Raw genomic sequence first — 18,021 nt, 5'->3', positions numbered from 1 at the left:
TATTGATATACCCTAACCTGCAGGATCATCACTCACTGAGCAACCTTTTTCAAATGGTCATTTAGGAACTGTGGTTTTCTGGTATCGTACCTTTTGACTCATCTTCCACTGTTACCTCCTAAAGCACAGTGGGGACTTCTTCCATCTGGCATTACTTTCCTGGACTATCCAGTTGCTTACATTCCTGCAACTTAACATCCTTTTAGTATTGATAAACGAACCTACTAAACAGAATAAGGCTGTTCTTATGTTCTGCTGCAACTAGACTAGAGGCATTCAAAAAGGTAGCTAAATCTGCAATCCTTTGCATGGTTAAATGGGAGTAAGTCCTATTTAATACAGTGAGACTGACAGGGCATAGATAGGGCTAGTCTATTTGAATAGTTTTATGTACTAGTACACATGGCCCGTGGTCCCAACATCCGGAGTTTCGCATATCCGTGGTTGGGCAATGGAGACCCGACCTCTGTATACATACTGCTAAAAATGGTAGGAATGTGCATATCCATGGTTATTAGGTGGCTGGAAATTACCTCTGAGGTCCTTTCCAGCCACCGTTTTGTTGAAAGGAGGCATTTTGTGGCTCTTTTCTAGTAATAGTAATAAAAAAATGTCCTGTGGTTTTTGTGTGGAAAATCACCAAAATAGTTGGTGGGGGTGGGGGGGTCATTGCCGGACAGCTGGAGACCCACAGAGCACGATACAGCACTTTATTTCTCTTATTTCTTCCACCTTTAGCCTTTTTTCACCTCCAGGAACCTAACCCTCCAATTACCATTTCCTCAAGGTCTTGTTATCTGCAGTTATAACTGAGAACGGAACCCCCCGCAGATAAAGTTCACCTGTATGTACCCTTTTGTAGCTTTTGGACAGAAACAGACCAGTTTTATCAGGCTTTCCATCACCCAGATTAGTTTGACAACAGTATTTCTGGAAAAGAGACTCACAACAAAACAATGCTATATTAATCTGCATTCTTGATACCTATGCTTCTGTTTCAGCCCCTCAGATTGTCCTTATTGTTGTATCCACTTCTCTGCATCTTCTTCTGTTCTACCCTGGTTTTTTCACAATTTGTAGTCTGTTTCTCCAGGACTGGATCTTGATCAGGCAAGAAAAGCAGAAGAGCAACAAATGCTGCAGGATGCACGGCAATGGCTGAACAGGAGGAAAATTGAAGAAAGAAAGCAGCCTCGAACTGGTGCCACTGCTCTCCATGTAGCCGCAGCTAAGGGCTACTCTGAAGTCATGAGGTATGGCTCTCTTTTCACTGTTTGTAGTGCTAAAGGAAAACTTTTAGACACTCCTCTACTGGTGCTGTAGAGGGAGAATTATAATGTTCCTGGGGTTTTCTAGTGAGATTTTCAGAGACTGAAGTTAAGAGGAACGAATAAACACATTTGTGCAGAAGTCTAATGGATTAGACAGACTCTCTAAGCATAGTAATTTACAGGGAAGGGCTATAATTGCAGAGCAAAAGCCTAGCTGCTACATCAGTATTGACTTTGTGTGTGAGAGAGAAATTTGCCTACTTATCAGTCCATGAAGAAAACTATCAGTTGACTTGATTATAATATTTGTTTATTCAAATTGTAACATTTGCTTGCTTTGTGCTTCTAGGGCATGTCTTCACATATTACTGTCTGGAACAGTAGTTCCTCTGGGGCTGAAACTGTAGAAAGCATCAGTATTTAAGAATCTTTTTTGGCAAAATGCTCTGCTTACAAAGGAAGAGCATCACTAACTGACCAATTGCCCCACACCCCATGAAAATCTGCTTGCTTGCTTGTATTGCCCCAGGGTGTTCTGTGTAAACATCCTTACAGTTGTTAATGTTGTCACTGTTACTTTATGTCCACAGTTATTTCATTTTTCAACCTGTGTGGCTCCATTTGGCAGGTTTGGATCCATGGGTTGAAGTGAGTTTCAGAGCTTGGGTTTTCTGAAACATATGTAGGTTAGAATAAGCCGAGATTAGTGGGTTCAGACATCGCGACCAGTCTTGGCTGTTCCTAACCTAGAAAGGAAGTAGGCGCTCATGTGGGGTTGGGAGGGGGAGCATGCTCCTAAGGCTGAGGGTCATCTTACGGTGCTCAGCATTAACAGAGGTTCTGTGTGATGTCTGAAGCCATCCAATGTTGGCAACTGAGCTCCAATTGTTGAGTTGAAAGCAGAGAGCTGTTGTATAATTTTGAGCAGTTTTCTTCATGTCCCTTTTCATTTCCTGTTTCAAAATGAGTCTTAAATCCACTGAATATTTCATCTCTGAATTATTATTTTTTAAGTGATCTGCTGTATGGTCCAAGAATTAGTAAACTGTAGTTCTACAAAACCACAGTAACATGCAGATGCAAAAGCCAGAGGAATTTAAGCCTCCCGGTTGGGTAGCAGTAGGGAAGTGATCTTAGTTGACATTGAGAACACAGCACTGTCTTCACTTGCCTAGCCCTTCTCCCCTGTCAGAAATGTTCTGTGGGATTAAACCCTTCTCCCTTGCCATTCCAACACATTGCAGCATGGGTCGGGCAGTGGGGAGAGAAAATGGGTTTCTTACCACAGCAGCTGATCTGAGATTTAGTGAGGAGAAACTTGGAAAACAATATGCAGGTGATATTCTAATTGTTATTTTTTTCGTAAGAATTTACTGTTGAAGGGGGAGGAATGTAGTAGCGGAGCAAATATATGGTAGAATGTCAGGATTTAATCCTTGGTATCTCCAGTAAGAAGGATCTTGGATAGCAAGGCTGCAAGAGTCCACTCAGTCAGAGTGGATAAGGGTGGGCTTGATGTACTAATAGTCTGATTCGCTTAGAATATTCATATGCTTTAATCTCAAGAAGTATGTTAGATAATGATGATTTTTTTAAAAAATTGTCTGCTCATAAGTTAACGTACTGAAGAAATGTCATTGCCGCAGCTTCTGCTTTTGTTCTGCACACCCAGAGTGCTTCCCAAGGACACCATCTATGCTCTGTTGACTCAATATCCTCCAATTCCTAACCTTTATTGCAGTTTAGTCAGTTACCAATTGTATCACATAGAAGCTGCTGTTCTAACATCCTTGAGCTTTCTGCTGAGCTTTCTGCTTTTCTGCACTAGTTGCTGGCACGGGATAATCCCCCTTCACAAAGTCACTACATGGTTACAGTGGCTGTTAAGTTGCATGTTTGAACAGTTGCTGTTTTCGATCACTTGTGTTTCTTAGACTCTTGATCCAAGCGGGGTTTAATGTGAATGTTCAGGACAATGATGGCTGGACTCCACTTCATGCTGCTGCACATTGGGGAGTGAAGGAAGCTTGCTCTATCTTGGCTGAAGCACTCTGTGACATGGACATCAGGAACAAGCTGGTTAGTGAGTCATATAATTCCCAGAGCTGAGACAACTTGACCATGTTCCTTGGCATGCTAAATATGCACTTAAATTGCACAAATGTAATTCTTGCCTGTGGTAGAATTCAGCCAGTTGTTGAACAGATTGGGTTCCTGTGTGTGTATGCGTGCACCCTTGAGATTACTTTTAAGGCTTTAGTGTGTACAGAAACATCTGTTTTCTACTTATAAAGAATCCCTTTATACTAATGAAATACTATCATGTATGGTGCTTCTATTTTCTAATTCACATGCCATCATGCACAGGGTCAGACACCATTTGATGTGGCCGATGAGGGATTGGTTGAACATTTAGAGATGCTGCAGAAGAAACAAACTATGGTGAGTTTTTGGCTTCTAACTAGTCAACATTCATGGACACTTTGTTGTGATTTCTCAGTTGATGGCGTGAAACTAAATGTCAGTGTACTGATGGTTGATTAAGGAGCATTATACAAAATCTCTCACAATTAAAATGACACAAACAATGCAGAAATTCTGCAGCTACAGAAAGTATCATGGAAGTTTAATGATAGTGAAATTGGGCAAGTCTCAGATACAGATACACTCCTTCCCCCATGAATCCTTTGAATCAATGAAATGGCAAAAGTTGTTTATCATGGAAACTCTGTACTTTCCATTTAAACTGTGTCAGCAATAAATAGAACTATTTTAAGCTACATTTTTAAAAAAAATCTTTCATTTTAAGAAACTGCATTTGGAACTACTGTATTTGAGATTAAGATTACATTGAGAATACAGTACATTTCTTTTACTTTACTTCAAAGCTGCCTGATTTGTTCTTCCTGGTCTTCTATGCTTTTCATGTGAATAGGCAACAGTAGGTCAAAGCACTAAGCTATTTCCTGCCAAGGGTGACAGTTCTAGCTTTGTGAAGCAGTCTAATCTCTTCCTGCTTTAAAGAAAGAGCAATAGCTAGCCTTTTAATGAAAGCAAAGATTGAGTAAGTATGTTCAGATTCTCCAATGAAGTTCATCTTTGTGCAAGATAATATCTGTTCATGCTTACCTACTTGCCATACACAAGAAGACATGCCTAGTAGGTAAGCATTTTCTTTTTCTTTTGTTTCATTCATTTTCTGGTTGGCTTTTAAAAAATGAGTTGGGGTTGTTTTTGGTTTTTTTCCTTGTTAACAAGCAGCTTCTGGCCAGAGCTGCTTTCTGAAGCCGCCTCCTTGTGATCACTTTCTTGTTTTGCCCATATGTGCCAAAATGTAGCATCATCTGGGCAGTGTGGATATAAAAAATGACAGCCATTATGAGATGTATTTGGTAGTTTCCTTCCTTCATAAAAGTGTAGGTGGTTTTTACCTCAAACATATAAAGCTGATGTGTGGAATTCAAAGTGGCACTCCTTTAGCAAGAAGCCCATACTGTGACCAGAAGGAGTGTTGAACTTGTGCAAGGACTGCTTGTGCAAGGACTGCCTGAGCAAAAGTGCAATGCTCTGAGCATTGCAGATGAGGCACTAGTCTGGATGATTCCCAGCATGCTATGTTACCAAAAATGGCATTGGTGAACTCCCTATAAGTCCTCATGAGTATCTTGTTTGGTAGTACCCAACTTTGGGAATAGAGACATTCCCATTTCTTGACCTGCATTTCAGAAGAATCCAAACATTTTGGGTTTGGCTTTATTGATGATTTTGCCCAAAAGATTATTATTTGGAGAGGCAGCATTTCTCTCAGTAATAGTTAGTTGAATGCCATCTGGCTCTAAGATCTTTACAGAGATTGAGCCAACTTCTCTCCATGCTAAATTCATAAGAATTAGAGGTGAACTTTCAGCCTGTATTTTTTTAGTCTGGTCATTTATTTAAATTATCAAAGTATTTATAAAAACTGTAAGTGCTACACAAAGACAACATTTTAGACAGGTTCTGCTCACAGGCTATGTGGAGAAGATTGATCAGAAGATGTAAGCAAAATGAGGTTTCATGAGTCTGGTATCTTAAAGGTAAAGTGTGCCGTCAAGTCGATTTCGACTCCTGGCGCCCACAGAGCCCTGTGGTTTTCTTTTGGCAGAATACAGGAGGGGTTTACCATTGCCTCCTCCCATGCAGTATGAGATGATGCCTTTCAGCATCTTACTATATCGCTGCTGCCCAATATAGTACCAGCAGGGATTTGAACCATTAACCTTCTGCTTGTTAGTCAAGCATTTCCCTGCTGCACATGGTAAATCTTATTTCTTGTCTGTCCTCTGAGTCAGTCAGGAGAAGGAAATACTCCACAGTAAAGATGACTAAACTTGGAATGAAATTTGACAGGTGAACTCTGCAGATGAGATCTGTGTATCCATTTTTTTAAATTGTCATTTAAAAAAAAAAAAACATGCTTCCTTATTGTCTAGACATCTGAATTCTAGATTAAAACTCCACACCCCCCCCACTTCAGGGTATTCGCCTGAAAGGAAAAATAGAAATTAGGCTTGGATTGCTTAATAGTTTTAGTTCTTGCTTAACCATTTTCAACTTGCATTTGCAAATTTCTATCAGACTGCCTGTGTAACTTTACAGAAGAATTTCACCGTATCAGGACTGAAAGTTTGCCAACTCTTGAGCAGTGTGGTTCCTGCATTGGTAGGAGTGGTACACTATATTTGTTTCTACAAAACACCCCTTATCTACTAGATCTTCAATCCAGAGAGCTGCTTTATTTTATTTTTATTTTTTAAATTTAAAATATTTATATTCCTCCAGTACAGTGTGGTGTCGTGGTTAGAGCCAGTGTGGTGTAGTGGTTAGTGCTGGACTAGGACCAGGAAGACCCGAGTTCAAATCCCCATTCAGCCATGATACCATCTGGGTGCCTCTGGGCCAGTCACTTCTCTCTCAGCCTAACCTACTTCACAGGGTTGTTGTGAGGAGAAACTCAAGTATGTAGTACACCACTCTGGGCTCCTTAGAGGAAGAGCGGGATATAAATGTAGTAGTAGTAGTAGCAGTAGTAGTAGTAGTAGTAGTAATAATAATAATAATAATAATAATTACTGCTTGTGGCAGCTCACAGCCTTTATAAAAGAATTACAATATAAAATCAGACTAATAAAATTAACCAAATTAAACAAGTTAAAAATCCAAGCTAAAACCACAATCAGAATTAGCTTCTAAAATTTCAAAATATTTTTTTTTAAAGCTAAAAACTAAGAATTATAAAAACTAAAGACTAAAGTACCTACCAGATACAAGCAACAGGTAAAACGTCTTTTTAAAGAGTCTTTTTAGTTTTTTTGGTGGGGGGGGGCAGTTTGGCATATTTTTTAAAAACCCTTAGAAAACAAAGCATTTTCACGCAGCAGTGAGGCATTGGATTTCTCTGCCACCCCGGCCCTCAACATCGGCTTTTCTGGCTGCATTACAGCTTTCTCAGAAATCTTCACATTTCAAAAGCAACTTGTCTTGAGACTTTGGGAGGGGTACTAGGGTTGCATTTTTTAAAAAGAAAGAAAAATCTTCATCACATAGAGTTCTCTGGAATGTGTATCACAGTTTTATGGATTACTGGTCATAGATTCATGTTGTCTTAAGTGATTAAACCAAGATACAATTCTGCTGTTTGTGTGAAATTTATTTTTACATACTAGATAATGAAAATAATCTACCAGAGCCATTAGTGGTTCTTTGAAAATGGCCTATCAATTGTGTTTTTGACAGCTGTGTAGTGAAGAGACAAGAAACAAGCTAATTGAAGCTGATATGAATGGCAAACTTCAGAGTGGACTCTTCAAAAAGTAGGTTTCAGTTGAAAAATATATGGTATGGATGTTGTGTGCAAGATTTGATGAACTGAGGGAAAAGGATATATAAATCATCTCAAGTTTATAAAACCATTTCCTTGCCTACTTGCATGAGTGTGGATGCAGTCGTTTCAATGAGAAGTGAGGGGGTGCCACTGATTAGCAATGCCCTGACATTTCACTAACATGCTCTTATACTTTAAAATCCTCTCTTCTTTGAACATATTTTATTTTCCTTCTAGGCTAGGAACTGTATGCGATCTAGTCTAGTTAATTTCACCTCTTCATTGACACAATTCCAGGGCAATTGGAGGGAATTGGAAAACAGGAAAATTCAACAGGCTTAATTCCCCAGTTTCCAGTCTACTTACATTACATTATGAGCTTCTGAATAAGGATTGGAGTTAGTGGCATGGTGATGTTAAGGGGCAAGTTGCACATTTTGATCTGCAGAAATTGTTCTGTGCACAGACTGTAGCTGTGATATGAAGTGTTCTTATATTGTCAGTTTCTTTAGCAAAATGTTTAATTAACTTGCTGTGCCATTATAATGAGCACTTCTCTAACACTTTTGTACCTCAGCAAAGAGAAGATTCTTTATGAAGCAGACACTCTGAAATCCCTAGAAAGAGAAGAGAATAAAGAGTCTAGTAGCTCCAGCTCTGAGGAAGAAGATGAAGTTTCAGCATCTGATACTGAAAAAGAGGCAGGTAATGCACTATATAGAACAGAGATTATTGCCTTGTTAAAAATAAGTCCTCTTCAGGCATTGTTTTAAAAAGATGGCAGACTCATGTACGTTGTCCAAAGTGGGTTCAGAAGTCATGTCCCCAGGATGCCAATCACGGAAGCACCCACCGTCACACTTACAGCATTGACCTCTTCAGAGGAATGCTGTAACCATGAACAATGCAGGAGGGAAGTGAGTGATGCACTGGGGGTCGGGAGGGGGGGATGGGACAGGGGACTCTGGGACATGGTTTAGTCCATGAATATTCTATCCTTTAAAAAAAATAAAATAAAATCTGAAGAGGGCTATAGTTCAGTTTCTTGCAAGTCTACCAAACTATCTTAGAACATTTTTTAATGTTTTAAAGTATGTTAATGATTCTATACAAATAACACTGGCAGTCTAGAGTTTGTCAAGATACTTAGGGTTAAGTTCTGTAATATAAAATAATATTAATATTAATACTAAACCAACCCTTATGGGCTTAGCACCTGTATATCTCTGGATATGCCTCTCTTGGCCGGTTGTATCCCATCCTGTGAGGTCTTCTCAGCTGGTCCTCCTTAGTGTCCTGGGCCCTGGTGAAGTGCCTGGGCCCATAGGAGGGCCTTCTTTGTGGCTTCCCATCTTTGGAACACTCCTTCCACCTCACATTCATTCAGCCCCCTCCCTGGCTGTTTTTAAGGCCCTTCTTAAGAGCTACCTGTTTCGCCAGGCATTTGCCCTTTACTTTTTAAAAAAAGAAATTGTTATTGGTATTGTTGTTGTCCAATATTGTTGTAATATTGACCCCAAATTTTTTGAAGAATAATTTTTGTGCTGGTGAGTGTAAAATAAATATATATAAAAGCCAATAATCTCATGCACATTAATCATAATAAAAGCTCTTCAGAAATATGGTGTTCTCTGTATTCCATTGTATGCAACATTTAGAACAAGAATTTCTAATTCTGGATGCAAGTGGAGCCTTTTCTTTTCTTCTTTTTTTCATATGTCAGGACAAACAGATTCAAGGTTAAGTCACTTTTTTAATGACCTTTTCCCATTGGCCAGCCAAGAAAAGCCATAATCATTAAGTATTCAAAATGATATAGAATGTTGAGGACTTATGCCAGCAGATAATATTGTAGGAAATACTTGTTCCAAACATATAACTTCTTGAAATCTAATATGTGTAAATAATTGAAATAGATGAATCTTTGGCTTAATAATTGCCTTGGGGTAAATTTATGAAATGTGGTATAGAAATCTAGCTATAAATAAGAAATTAAATTTTTAAATGTGTATTTTCTGACTCTTTGTTGAAGTCCTCTAAAAGGGTTTGTGCCATTTGTCTTGGGGAGCCTTTCCAGATGATCAATTTCTACTGCAATTGTAATGCAGTGCAAAGGCCATTGGTGGGGCATCATTAGCTCCTCCTCATCTGCCGAGAGTGATGATCTAGCATGTGTCTTTACATAAGGGACTGTGTGCAGCAGTGTCTTTTATAATCTTTAAAAATTAAAAAATAATAACCCTTGTTCTGTACCCCCACCCAGCTCACTTTCATAGGCTGCTTTTCCAAAGTAGCTTGTCGCATAGCATGCCCCAAAGTGGGTGGCTGCAGTTCGGAAAATGAAAAAGCTCTCTATGTATGTGTATGCCTTGCATATTTCTCTGCACTACAGCCATGGTTACAAATTTGAAGACAGCACTCTCAAAGCTTAATGCATTTCCCAGCATATATTGCTGCAGTGCAAAAACAGAGCAGTACTTTATGCTAATAATAGCTCCCAATGAATCAGAAATTACTCATCAAAGCAAATGCAGTAATGTAGTCTTATCCTGCTTAACAGAATTGTTGTCAACAGTTGCAGACAGGAAGAAAAGAAAGAGCCTTGGGACAAAAGGACTTCAAACTCAGGGGAGGGGGAATTCCTGCCACCAGCCACCTTAGGAGATACACAACCTCTAGGCAAGTAGGCAAAGATGCCAGGGATAATTATTCCATCTAGAGAAATCTGTGCCTTGTTGCTTCTTATAGCACAAGGTCATTCAATTTTTCTTTCCATCCCACAATTACTATATTTTATTTAGTAGCATAAATCTAGTCAGTGTGGTTAGGTTACCTGTTTCCAGGAAAAAACATTATTGTTGTGTGCATGTCAGACCTTTCTCTGGCTCTTATACTGGGAACTGATCACTTTTGTTGTGCCCCTTCACTTAGCATTATTTTTTAGAGATGGAAGGTATGGTAGGGATATCCAGTTCTTGGTATGGAGGCCTTCGATACCACTTCACATATATGAGTCTTTTCAAATAAGCTGGTGATCATGTAAGATGCAATTCCCATAATTCACATCTTCCCTGGCTATATACCACACATTTAAAGGCATATCAGAGGTACTCATGCTGGGATTCAGGTTCTCTATGCTAGGAGATGGGGAAAGGCTCAATTCCAGCATAAAAACCACAGGAGGGTCTGAGATCGCCTAGATTCTAATGCACAACATTTATGTTATAACCTGCAGACCTTGCACCATGTAGGAGCTTGATCCAGATCTCTTCTAAACACAGAGTCCTATCTGAAGTGGATCAGTGGGAGCTGGAACTCACATGAAATTGTCACCAAATTCCAGTTTGTTGTGAAATTTGGCAGCAACTCAACCATTTAAAATGATACTTTGAAAATGAAAGTAAAGATCTCTCAGTAAAGCATAGGCAAAACAATAGTTTGTGAAATCAAATATTGCCTAAATTAAGAGAGTGTTACAGAAAATATGTTTAAAATTGAGATTAGTGTTCAAACGGTTGCAATGAATTAACTGCTGCAGATTAACATTTTTTAGTCTGTTTTGACAACCCTAAAACCTTCCAGGGAACATATTGATAGCTGCTATATCTCATTCAGATTTACTGTTCTCTTGTGATTAGTCTGAAGTATTTTGGGGTGTGGGAATTTGAGTTTTTGGGGGGCATGTACTTGTTGATTTTATTTTTCTCTTGTTTAGACCAATGGGCATATACATTTTAATTCTAACCAGTCACAGGAACTAGGGATTGAAGGTCAGGAGCACATCACCCTAGTGAATCAAGAACTGTCATGGAATATTCACAACTATTTTGCCCCCTGCTCTTTTCTATCTCTGTAGAGAGGAAGGAAGAGTCTATTGCTAACCATTCCAATCATGAATCCAGAACTCTCATCACAGAACAAGTGCCACCACCAGAGCATAACTCTTTCACAATGGCTCCTGCCAGAAAAGTAAGTGGAGATGGACTGAAAATTAACACCATAGTTTTACTCAGGGTTGCAATTCCATACAGGCTTCCTTAGAAGTAAAAACCTATTATGTTCAGTGAGACTTGCTGATTGGGCCCAGTCTCACTTTGAAAGAGGTTTTAGCTATGTGCAGATGTGGTGATTTAATCTAATGAACAGTTTTTAGAATGGCGTGGTTATTGGGAAAACAGGGAAATTAGGTTTTTCATGGTTATTTAATGGGATGTAGATGGTAATAGTTGTGACTAATTGCATGGCTGTAACTGTACATCAGAGTATCTAGGCCATTAATCAGAGGCTTGAGAATATCTAGCTTTTATTTCCATTTTTTAAAGCAAGTAACAAAGTATCTAATTTTTATAGTTGTGAATAAAACCTTTCAGGTGGCTGAAACCTGAAAAGAGCATGTCAGTTGAGTAGTGGATAGTGTTAGATTTGGACCAGGGAAATCTGGGATCTCTAGATTTCACGGGGAAATTTGTGGCCAGTTACTATATTTCAGCCTAACCTACTCCCTCAGGGTTGTTAAGAGAAAAAGAAGTAACCTGAGTACAATAAAAATATAGCAGTAGTCAGTTGCTTCTCCTTAAGAGGGTTTGTGTTCACGTTTTTTTTTAATTTGAGATCAATGTTTCTGTTTGGAACAAACCTGCAGAATTGTGAGTTTGGATTGTGTATATTGGTTTTTAGCATCCTATAATTGAAGCTAACTGAACAAAGAAGCAGCTTTTAAAGTGGTGGTTCTCTTATATTTAGAGCAATTGTCCCTATCCAACCTCAGCATAGTGCTGGCTCAGACTGGCCCACAGGGCAACAGGGCATATTCCCAGTGTGCCTTATCTGCAGGGCGCCCCTGCGCCCCAACTCTCACACTTAATTTCCCATTCTGCTTAAAATCTGGCACCCTCCCCACACACATTCCACCACCCTCTCAATGCACCGAGTTGGGCCTTGGCATAGTGTTCTTCCAGTGGTTGCTGTTGCTGCCTTCTTTATATTTCCTTTTAGATGTGAGCAATTTGGGACAGGGAATTCTCTTTTTTCTCTCTTTTCTCTTTTTTCTCTTCTCTTTATTGAAAAGTGGTATAAAAATATTTCTAGTCTCTGCTTCATAATGTAATCTGGGGCAGAACACTGTTTCTCCTTGTTTTATTCTGAACTACTTACTTGAGTTCATTTTGTCTGGGAGGGTTGTTGCTTGTACACAGTGGAACTTTTCAAACATAATGCCAAACCATGGTTTGGTGATGTGAGAACGAGCCTTGAGCTTACATGCTACTCTCTCCTTTCATGAGCAGCAGCTAGTAACTTCCGATCTTTGTTTGTGGCAAACCATAGCTTGCCATTTTGCCAAACATGCATAAACTATAGTTTGTGTTTGCTTGCAAAACAGGGTCAGATTTCAGAATGTAATACTGGTTTGCAAGCAAACACAAACTGTTTGGATGAAATGGCAAATAATGATTTGCCACAAATAAAGAATGTAAGTTAACAGCTGTGTGCAAAGGGAGGAGGAGGAACATGCAGGGCTGTCCCTAATGGGATGCGGAACTGGGGGTGAATCAGCATGTGCTGAGCCTCCTTAACATTTCATTCCATTACAGAATCATACTGATTGATGACATACTGTGTAAATAGTACGAGTGAGTGAGGTTTTTGGACATGTCCAGCCAGCTTGGACATACAGTGCATTTGTAAGGGGCGGGGAAAAAATAAAAATAAAAGCCCAATTTCAAATTAAATATACATAGCCCTTCCACCTTGCCCTACATCTGTGCTCAATACCAAAGCCCTGTGCCAAATCATTCCAGGTGATCTAAAGGCTGGGGCAGAAGGGGCCGTGTTTTACCCTTTTTTATGAAGGCAAAGGGCAGATTCCTCCATGTGGGGGTGGAATGATGGTTGGGGGGGCGGCGGCTACAAATTTCTGCCATAAAACAAGCCAATTATAGGACTTCTTTGATGTCTTTGAAAAAAAATTAAAAATCAACAGATTGCCCAATCCATTTCAAATTATATATTCAGAGCCTTCCCAACCCGCCCTACACCTGTGCCCAAAATCAAAGCCCCATGGCAAGTCGTTACCTAAATATTCAAGTGGTGGGGGGAATAACCCCCAAAAGGAAATCACATTTAAACCTCCATTACTAGGTCTAAGGACTCTGACTGTCAGCAGGCATGGGCAGGGCAGGGGGTCTGCACAGCACTGTGGCAGGCATGGGCAGACAGCTCTGGCCACTCTGCCTTCTTTCTTCCTTCCCTGCTGCCTGCCAGCTGACATTGAAGAATTTCAGGCTTCAAGGAGGCCAGCAGCTAGATGTCACTCTGGAAGCCCCGCCCACCTGCTGAACAGCTGAGAGGTGGGAGTGGAGAGTGAGGGAGCTGTAGCAGCTTGAGTGCCGGGAGACTTTCAGTAGCAGGCAAGCCTGGGCCTTATTAAAATGGTTTGGCTCTCGGCTGGGCTGCAGAGGGAAAAGATAAATTGCTGAGACTGGGAGAGAGCAGGGCAGGCCGCAATGTGCCCAGAGTGGTGCCTGTGCCAGTGCTGGGCTCAGGGAGATCACCCTGGTCACCCTGCCCTAAGGATGGGCCTGGGAGCATGTAAGCTGTAGCCTTGTGCTATGCAATGAGGGCGAGGGCCAGGCGGTATTTTTGGCTTCTGTGGTTGTTTAGGTCTTAGGTGTTTCAGATGTGTCTTCCTTTGTCTGGGGATGGGGTGTGTCCACTGACTGTGGGGTGGCTAATCCAGTGGTGATGGGGGTATAGAAGAAGTAAAGTTGGCAGGTGAGCGAGTCGTTGCAGGGAAAGGGAAGTCAGAAATCTCTTAGCTGTTTCCCGTTCCGGCTGTCCTGCCAGCTATTTGACCTTGGAGAGTAGTGCCAACCTCCCACAGACCCTGCTCCTCTGTAATGCTAGGTCTGTCCAGAATAAGTTGGACACCATCCATGGTTTGATTCTGGATGAAGGGGCAGACAGGGTATGTATTACAGAGACTTGGTTGGGAGAGGCTGGTGGCCCAGTATGGTCCCAGCTTCTCTCTCCATGGTACTCCATTGAGGAGCAGGTGCGGGGATGTGGGTGGGGAGGGGGAGTGGCTGTGGTCTATAAGAATAACCTCTCCCTGACTAGGATGCCTGTGGAAGTGTCTGACCATATTGAATGTGTGTACCTAAGTTTGAGGACCAGGGATAGACTGGGACTTCTCTTGGTGTACTCATCGCCCCACTGCCCAACGAAGTCCCTAACTGGTCTTGGGTTTGGCGTTGGAGTCTCCCAGGCTTCTGGGGGACTTCAGTGTCTACTTTGGGACCAATTTGTCTGGGGCAGCTCAGGAGTTCATAGCAGCCATGATGACTATGGGCCTATCCTAAAGGGTCTCGGGACCAACGCACATTGCAGGTCATACGCTTGATCTGGTCTTTCACTCTGATCAGGGTGATGTTCCGTGAGTGGGGACTCCTGTGATTTCCCCATTGTCATGGACAGACCACCATCTGGTTAAGTTTAGACTCAGTCACACCCCACCTTTGCAGAGGTGAGGGGTTCATTAGAATGGTCCGCCTGAGAAGGTTATTGGATCCAATAGGGTTCCAAGAAGCCTTGGAGGGATTTAGCATTGGCTCCGCTGGTGATCTTGTTGATGCCCTGGTGGAGAATTGGAACAGCAAACTCACCAGGGCAGTAGACATGATAGCTCCTAAGCGTCCTCTCCAACCCACTTCAAAATTGGCCCCTTGGTATACAGAAGAACTATGGGGGCTCAAGCAGCAAGGTAAACAACTGGAGCACAAGTGGAGGAAGACTTCTTGAATCTGACAGATTACAACATAGAGCACATTTGAAGACCTATGCTCTGGCAATATGGGCAGCAAAGAAGCAATTCTTTTCAGCCCGTATTGCATCTGCAAGTTCACGTCCGGAGTTGTTCAGGGTTGTGAGAGGACTAGTAAGTGCTCCTCCCTTGAATCAGAATCTGGAGCCACTTATTACTCGCTGTGACGTGTTTAATGATTTTTTTGTTGATAAAATCTCTCATATTCGGGCTGACTTGGATTTAGACCCCACAATTACTGCAGTGTCCTAATCGGAGCTGTCCAGCGACTCCTCTTATGTTGTCGGACTGGATCAGTTTCAGTTTGTGAGTCGTGAGGAGGTGGACAAGCTGCTTGGAGTGGTGTGGCCTACCACCTGTTCTCTTGACCCTTGTTCCACATGGCTAATACTATCTGGCTGGGAGGTTGTTGTAGAAGGCCTATTAGAGATGCCTGCTTGCCTTAAGGATGCAATTATTAGACCACTTCTGAAGAAGCCTGTCTTGGACTCCTCAGAGTTGAGCAACTATAGGCCTGTCTCCAACCTTCCATGGCTGCGCAAGGTGGCTGGGCCAACCGTCTGTGGCTGGGCAACCACCCAAGAGGGTGGTGGCCTCCCAACTCCAGGCAGTCTTGGATGAAACTGATTCTCTGGACCCATTTCAGACCAGCTTTTGGGTGGTCTATGGGGTGGAGACTGCCTTGGTCAGCCTGATGGATGATCTCCAATTGGAAATTGACAGAGGGAGTGTGACTCTGTTGGTCCTTTTGGACCTCTCAGCAGCTTTAGATACTATTGACCATAGTATCCTTCTGGAGTGTCTGAGGGGGTTGGGGGTGGGAGGCACTGCTTTGAAGTGGTTCCACTCTTACCTCTCAGGCAGATTCCAGATGGTGTCCCTTGGGGACTGTTGTTCTTCAAAATCTGAACTCTCTTATGGTGTCCCTCAGGGCTCCATATTATCTCTGATGTTGTTTAACATCTACATGAAACTGCTTGGAGAGATCATCAGGAGAATTGATGTAGGATGTTATCAGTATGCTGATGACACCCAAATCTTTTTCTCCATGTCAGCATCATCAGGAGAAGGCATAACCTCCCTAAATGCCTGCCTGGAGGCAGTGATGGGCTGGATGAGAGGTAACAAGCTGAGGCTGAATCCAGATAAGATGGAGGTACTTATTGTGCAGGGTCAGGAACCCGGGAGATGATTTTGACCTGCCAGTTCTGGGTGGAGTCACACTTCCCCAGAAGGAACAGGTACACAGTCTGGGGGTGCTTCTGGACACAAAACTCTCCCTGGTGTCCCAGGAAGTCTTTAAAAATTGTATTTAACAGTTCACTGAGATAACATACAAGCTGCGAGTTGTGAGTCAGGGCTTTCAACTACCTCTCTGATTAGTTCATGGCCAAGTGTGAGTTGATCTGTTGCATGTACCCAGATTATGGGGAGGTCTCTAATCCATCTGGTTGTCTGACACTGGCATGTTTGATGGAGCTGGATTTTTAGCTTAGTTGATCTTATGCTAATTGTCTAATATTTCTTTGCATACTGTATTATCTTTGCATATCAATCCTGAAAGAAATTGGATTCAATTCAGAATTCCTGTAACAGAGATTCCCAGACGTTAACTGTAACTCCCATAATCCCCAACCAATGGCCACTGCAGCTGAGGATGCTGGGAATTGTAATCAACAACATCTGGGAATCCCTGTTACAGGGAACAAGGGTTCAGCTCATATGTAGCTGTCACAACATTGCATCTTAAGTTTGCAGTTTATGATAGGTACATACATTTTAAAATGATGGGCTGCATCAAAAGGAGAGCATATGAAAATCTGTTGGTACAATGAGGCTTCTCTGCCACATTTTCCTACTATGCCCCCTAAGAATCTGCTGTTGAGAGTTGTGGATGCTTCAGAACAGTATCCTCTCATGTGGCCCAGGCTGCCCAAAACAGCGCTCGAGATATTTTGCGGTTCTATAGAACCAGGGGAGGGTTTTTTATCCCCGCAGCCTTAAAACTTTTTCAAGCGAAATCATTGGCACAGTTATTGTATGGTGCCCAATTGGGTCCTTACCCAGATCTGTCCCCCTTAGAAGTGGTGCAGTCTAAGTTCTTGAGAGCAATATTTCAGACACCCAAGTGTACCTCTAATGCGAGGCTCAGATTGGAGGCGGGCCTCATTAAAGTTGAAGCCAGATGTTGGCAAATGGTGCTGTTTTACTGGCTGAGAGTTTTTTCCTCGGACACAGGGCTGAGCCGCTTAGTATTAGAGGATTCTTATCAGTCGCCCTGGAAGTGCTCTCTGAACCAAAAGATGACCACTTTGGGCCTTGATCAGTCTGCCCTGCTTATGCAAAGTTTGGAGACAGCTAGGAAGCTCATCAAACAGAGAATTGAGGATATCAAGAGACAAACAGATATAGCAAAGGTACCTGACTTTCAGAGCCAGGAATCAGTCAGATATAGTTTGGCTTCAGCATCCTACCTCACTGTCTTGGAGGTGCCCCCTCTTAGAAGAGTTTTTACCCTGGCAAGATGCAATGTCCTGCCTTCAGCCCTCTTAGAGGGCCGATATAGAGGGATTCCCTATGGGGAGAGGCTCTACCCATGTGGTGAGGGTCAAGTGGAAACAGTCATCCATGTGCTATTGGAATGTTTGTTCTATAGAGACCTGCGCCGGGATCTCATTTACCCCTTGATAGCCAAATGCCCAGGTCTTGATTCTCCTCAGATGACTGACATGCTGTTGGAAGGAAGCAATTCCTGCGCTACCAGACAGGTAGCTAAATTTTGCAGTGCAGTCCTCCGTTTGCAGAAGAACTTAATAATTGGAAAATAGGCGATGGATCTAAGGCCAGAGCAACTTGTAGCCATAATGTGGCTAGCTGCAGGTGGGCATGCAGGTACTGGTATCACCTGTATATCAGCTGTAAATTTAATGACAATATCTTCCAGAGCTCCAGAATTGTTTAACCCCCCTCAGATTTAGGAGTCGAGAAGGCAACTGGTTGAGTTTTGATTTGTGTGCAATAGCCTCATAAGTAGGAAATACTGCTGCCTCTTTTATCTTCAATTATTT

General features: G+C 41.9%; 1 protein-coding gene across 12 annotated transcripts in view; it reads left to right on the top strand.

Annotated features, from left to right (window-relative positions):
* Positions 1-18,021, top strand: part of PPP1R12B (protein phosphatase 1 regulatory subunit 12B) — a 161,123-nt gene that overhangs the window by 36,109 nt on the left and 106,993 nt on the right. For 9 of the 12 annotated variants that reach the window (XR_008306393.1, XM_053247065.1, XM_053247061.1 and 6 more), the window contains 6 exons: positions 1,094-1,253; positions 3,206-3,350; positions 3,639-3,713; positions 7,047-7,123; positions 7,712-7,839; positions 10,991-11,103. Coding sequence is in view for 10 of the 12 variants with exons in the window: in XM_053247065.1 (XP_053103040.1) it covers positions 1,094-1,253; positions 3,206-3,350; positions 3,639-3,713; positions 7,047-7,123; positions 7,712-7,839; positions 10,991-11,103 (698 nt within the window). In the remaining 2 variants the exon portion in view is untranslated. Of the gene's footprint in view, positions 1-1,093; positions 1,254-3,205; positions 3,351-3,638; positions 3,714-7,046; positions 7,124-7,711; positions 7,840-9,709; positions 9,814-10,990; positions 11,104-18,021 lie in introns of those variants that run through there. The other 3 variants (XR_008306394.1, XM_053247069.1, XM_053247068.1) reach the window with 3 other exon arrangements.

This window comes from Hemicordylus capensis, chromosome 4, assembly GCF_027244095.1.
Source record: "Hemicordylus capensis ecotype Gifberg chromosome 4, rHemCap1.1.pri, whole genome shotgun sequence".
Lineage (NCBI taxonomy): Eukaryota > Metazoa > Chordata > Lepidosauria > Squamata > Cordylidae > Hemicordylus > Hemicordylus capensis.
Note: the sequence above shows the minus strand (reverse complement) of the source record. Positions and strands in the feature narration are given on the sequence as shown.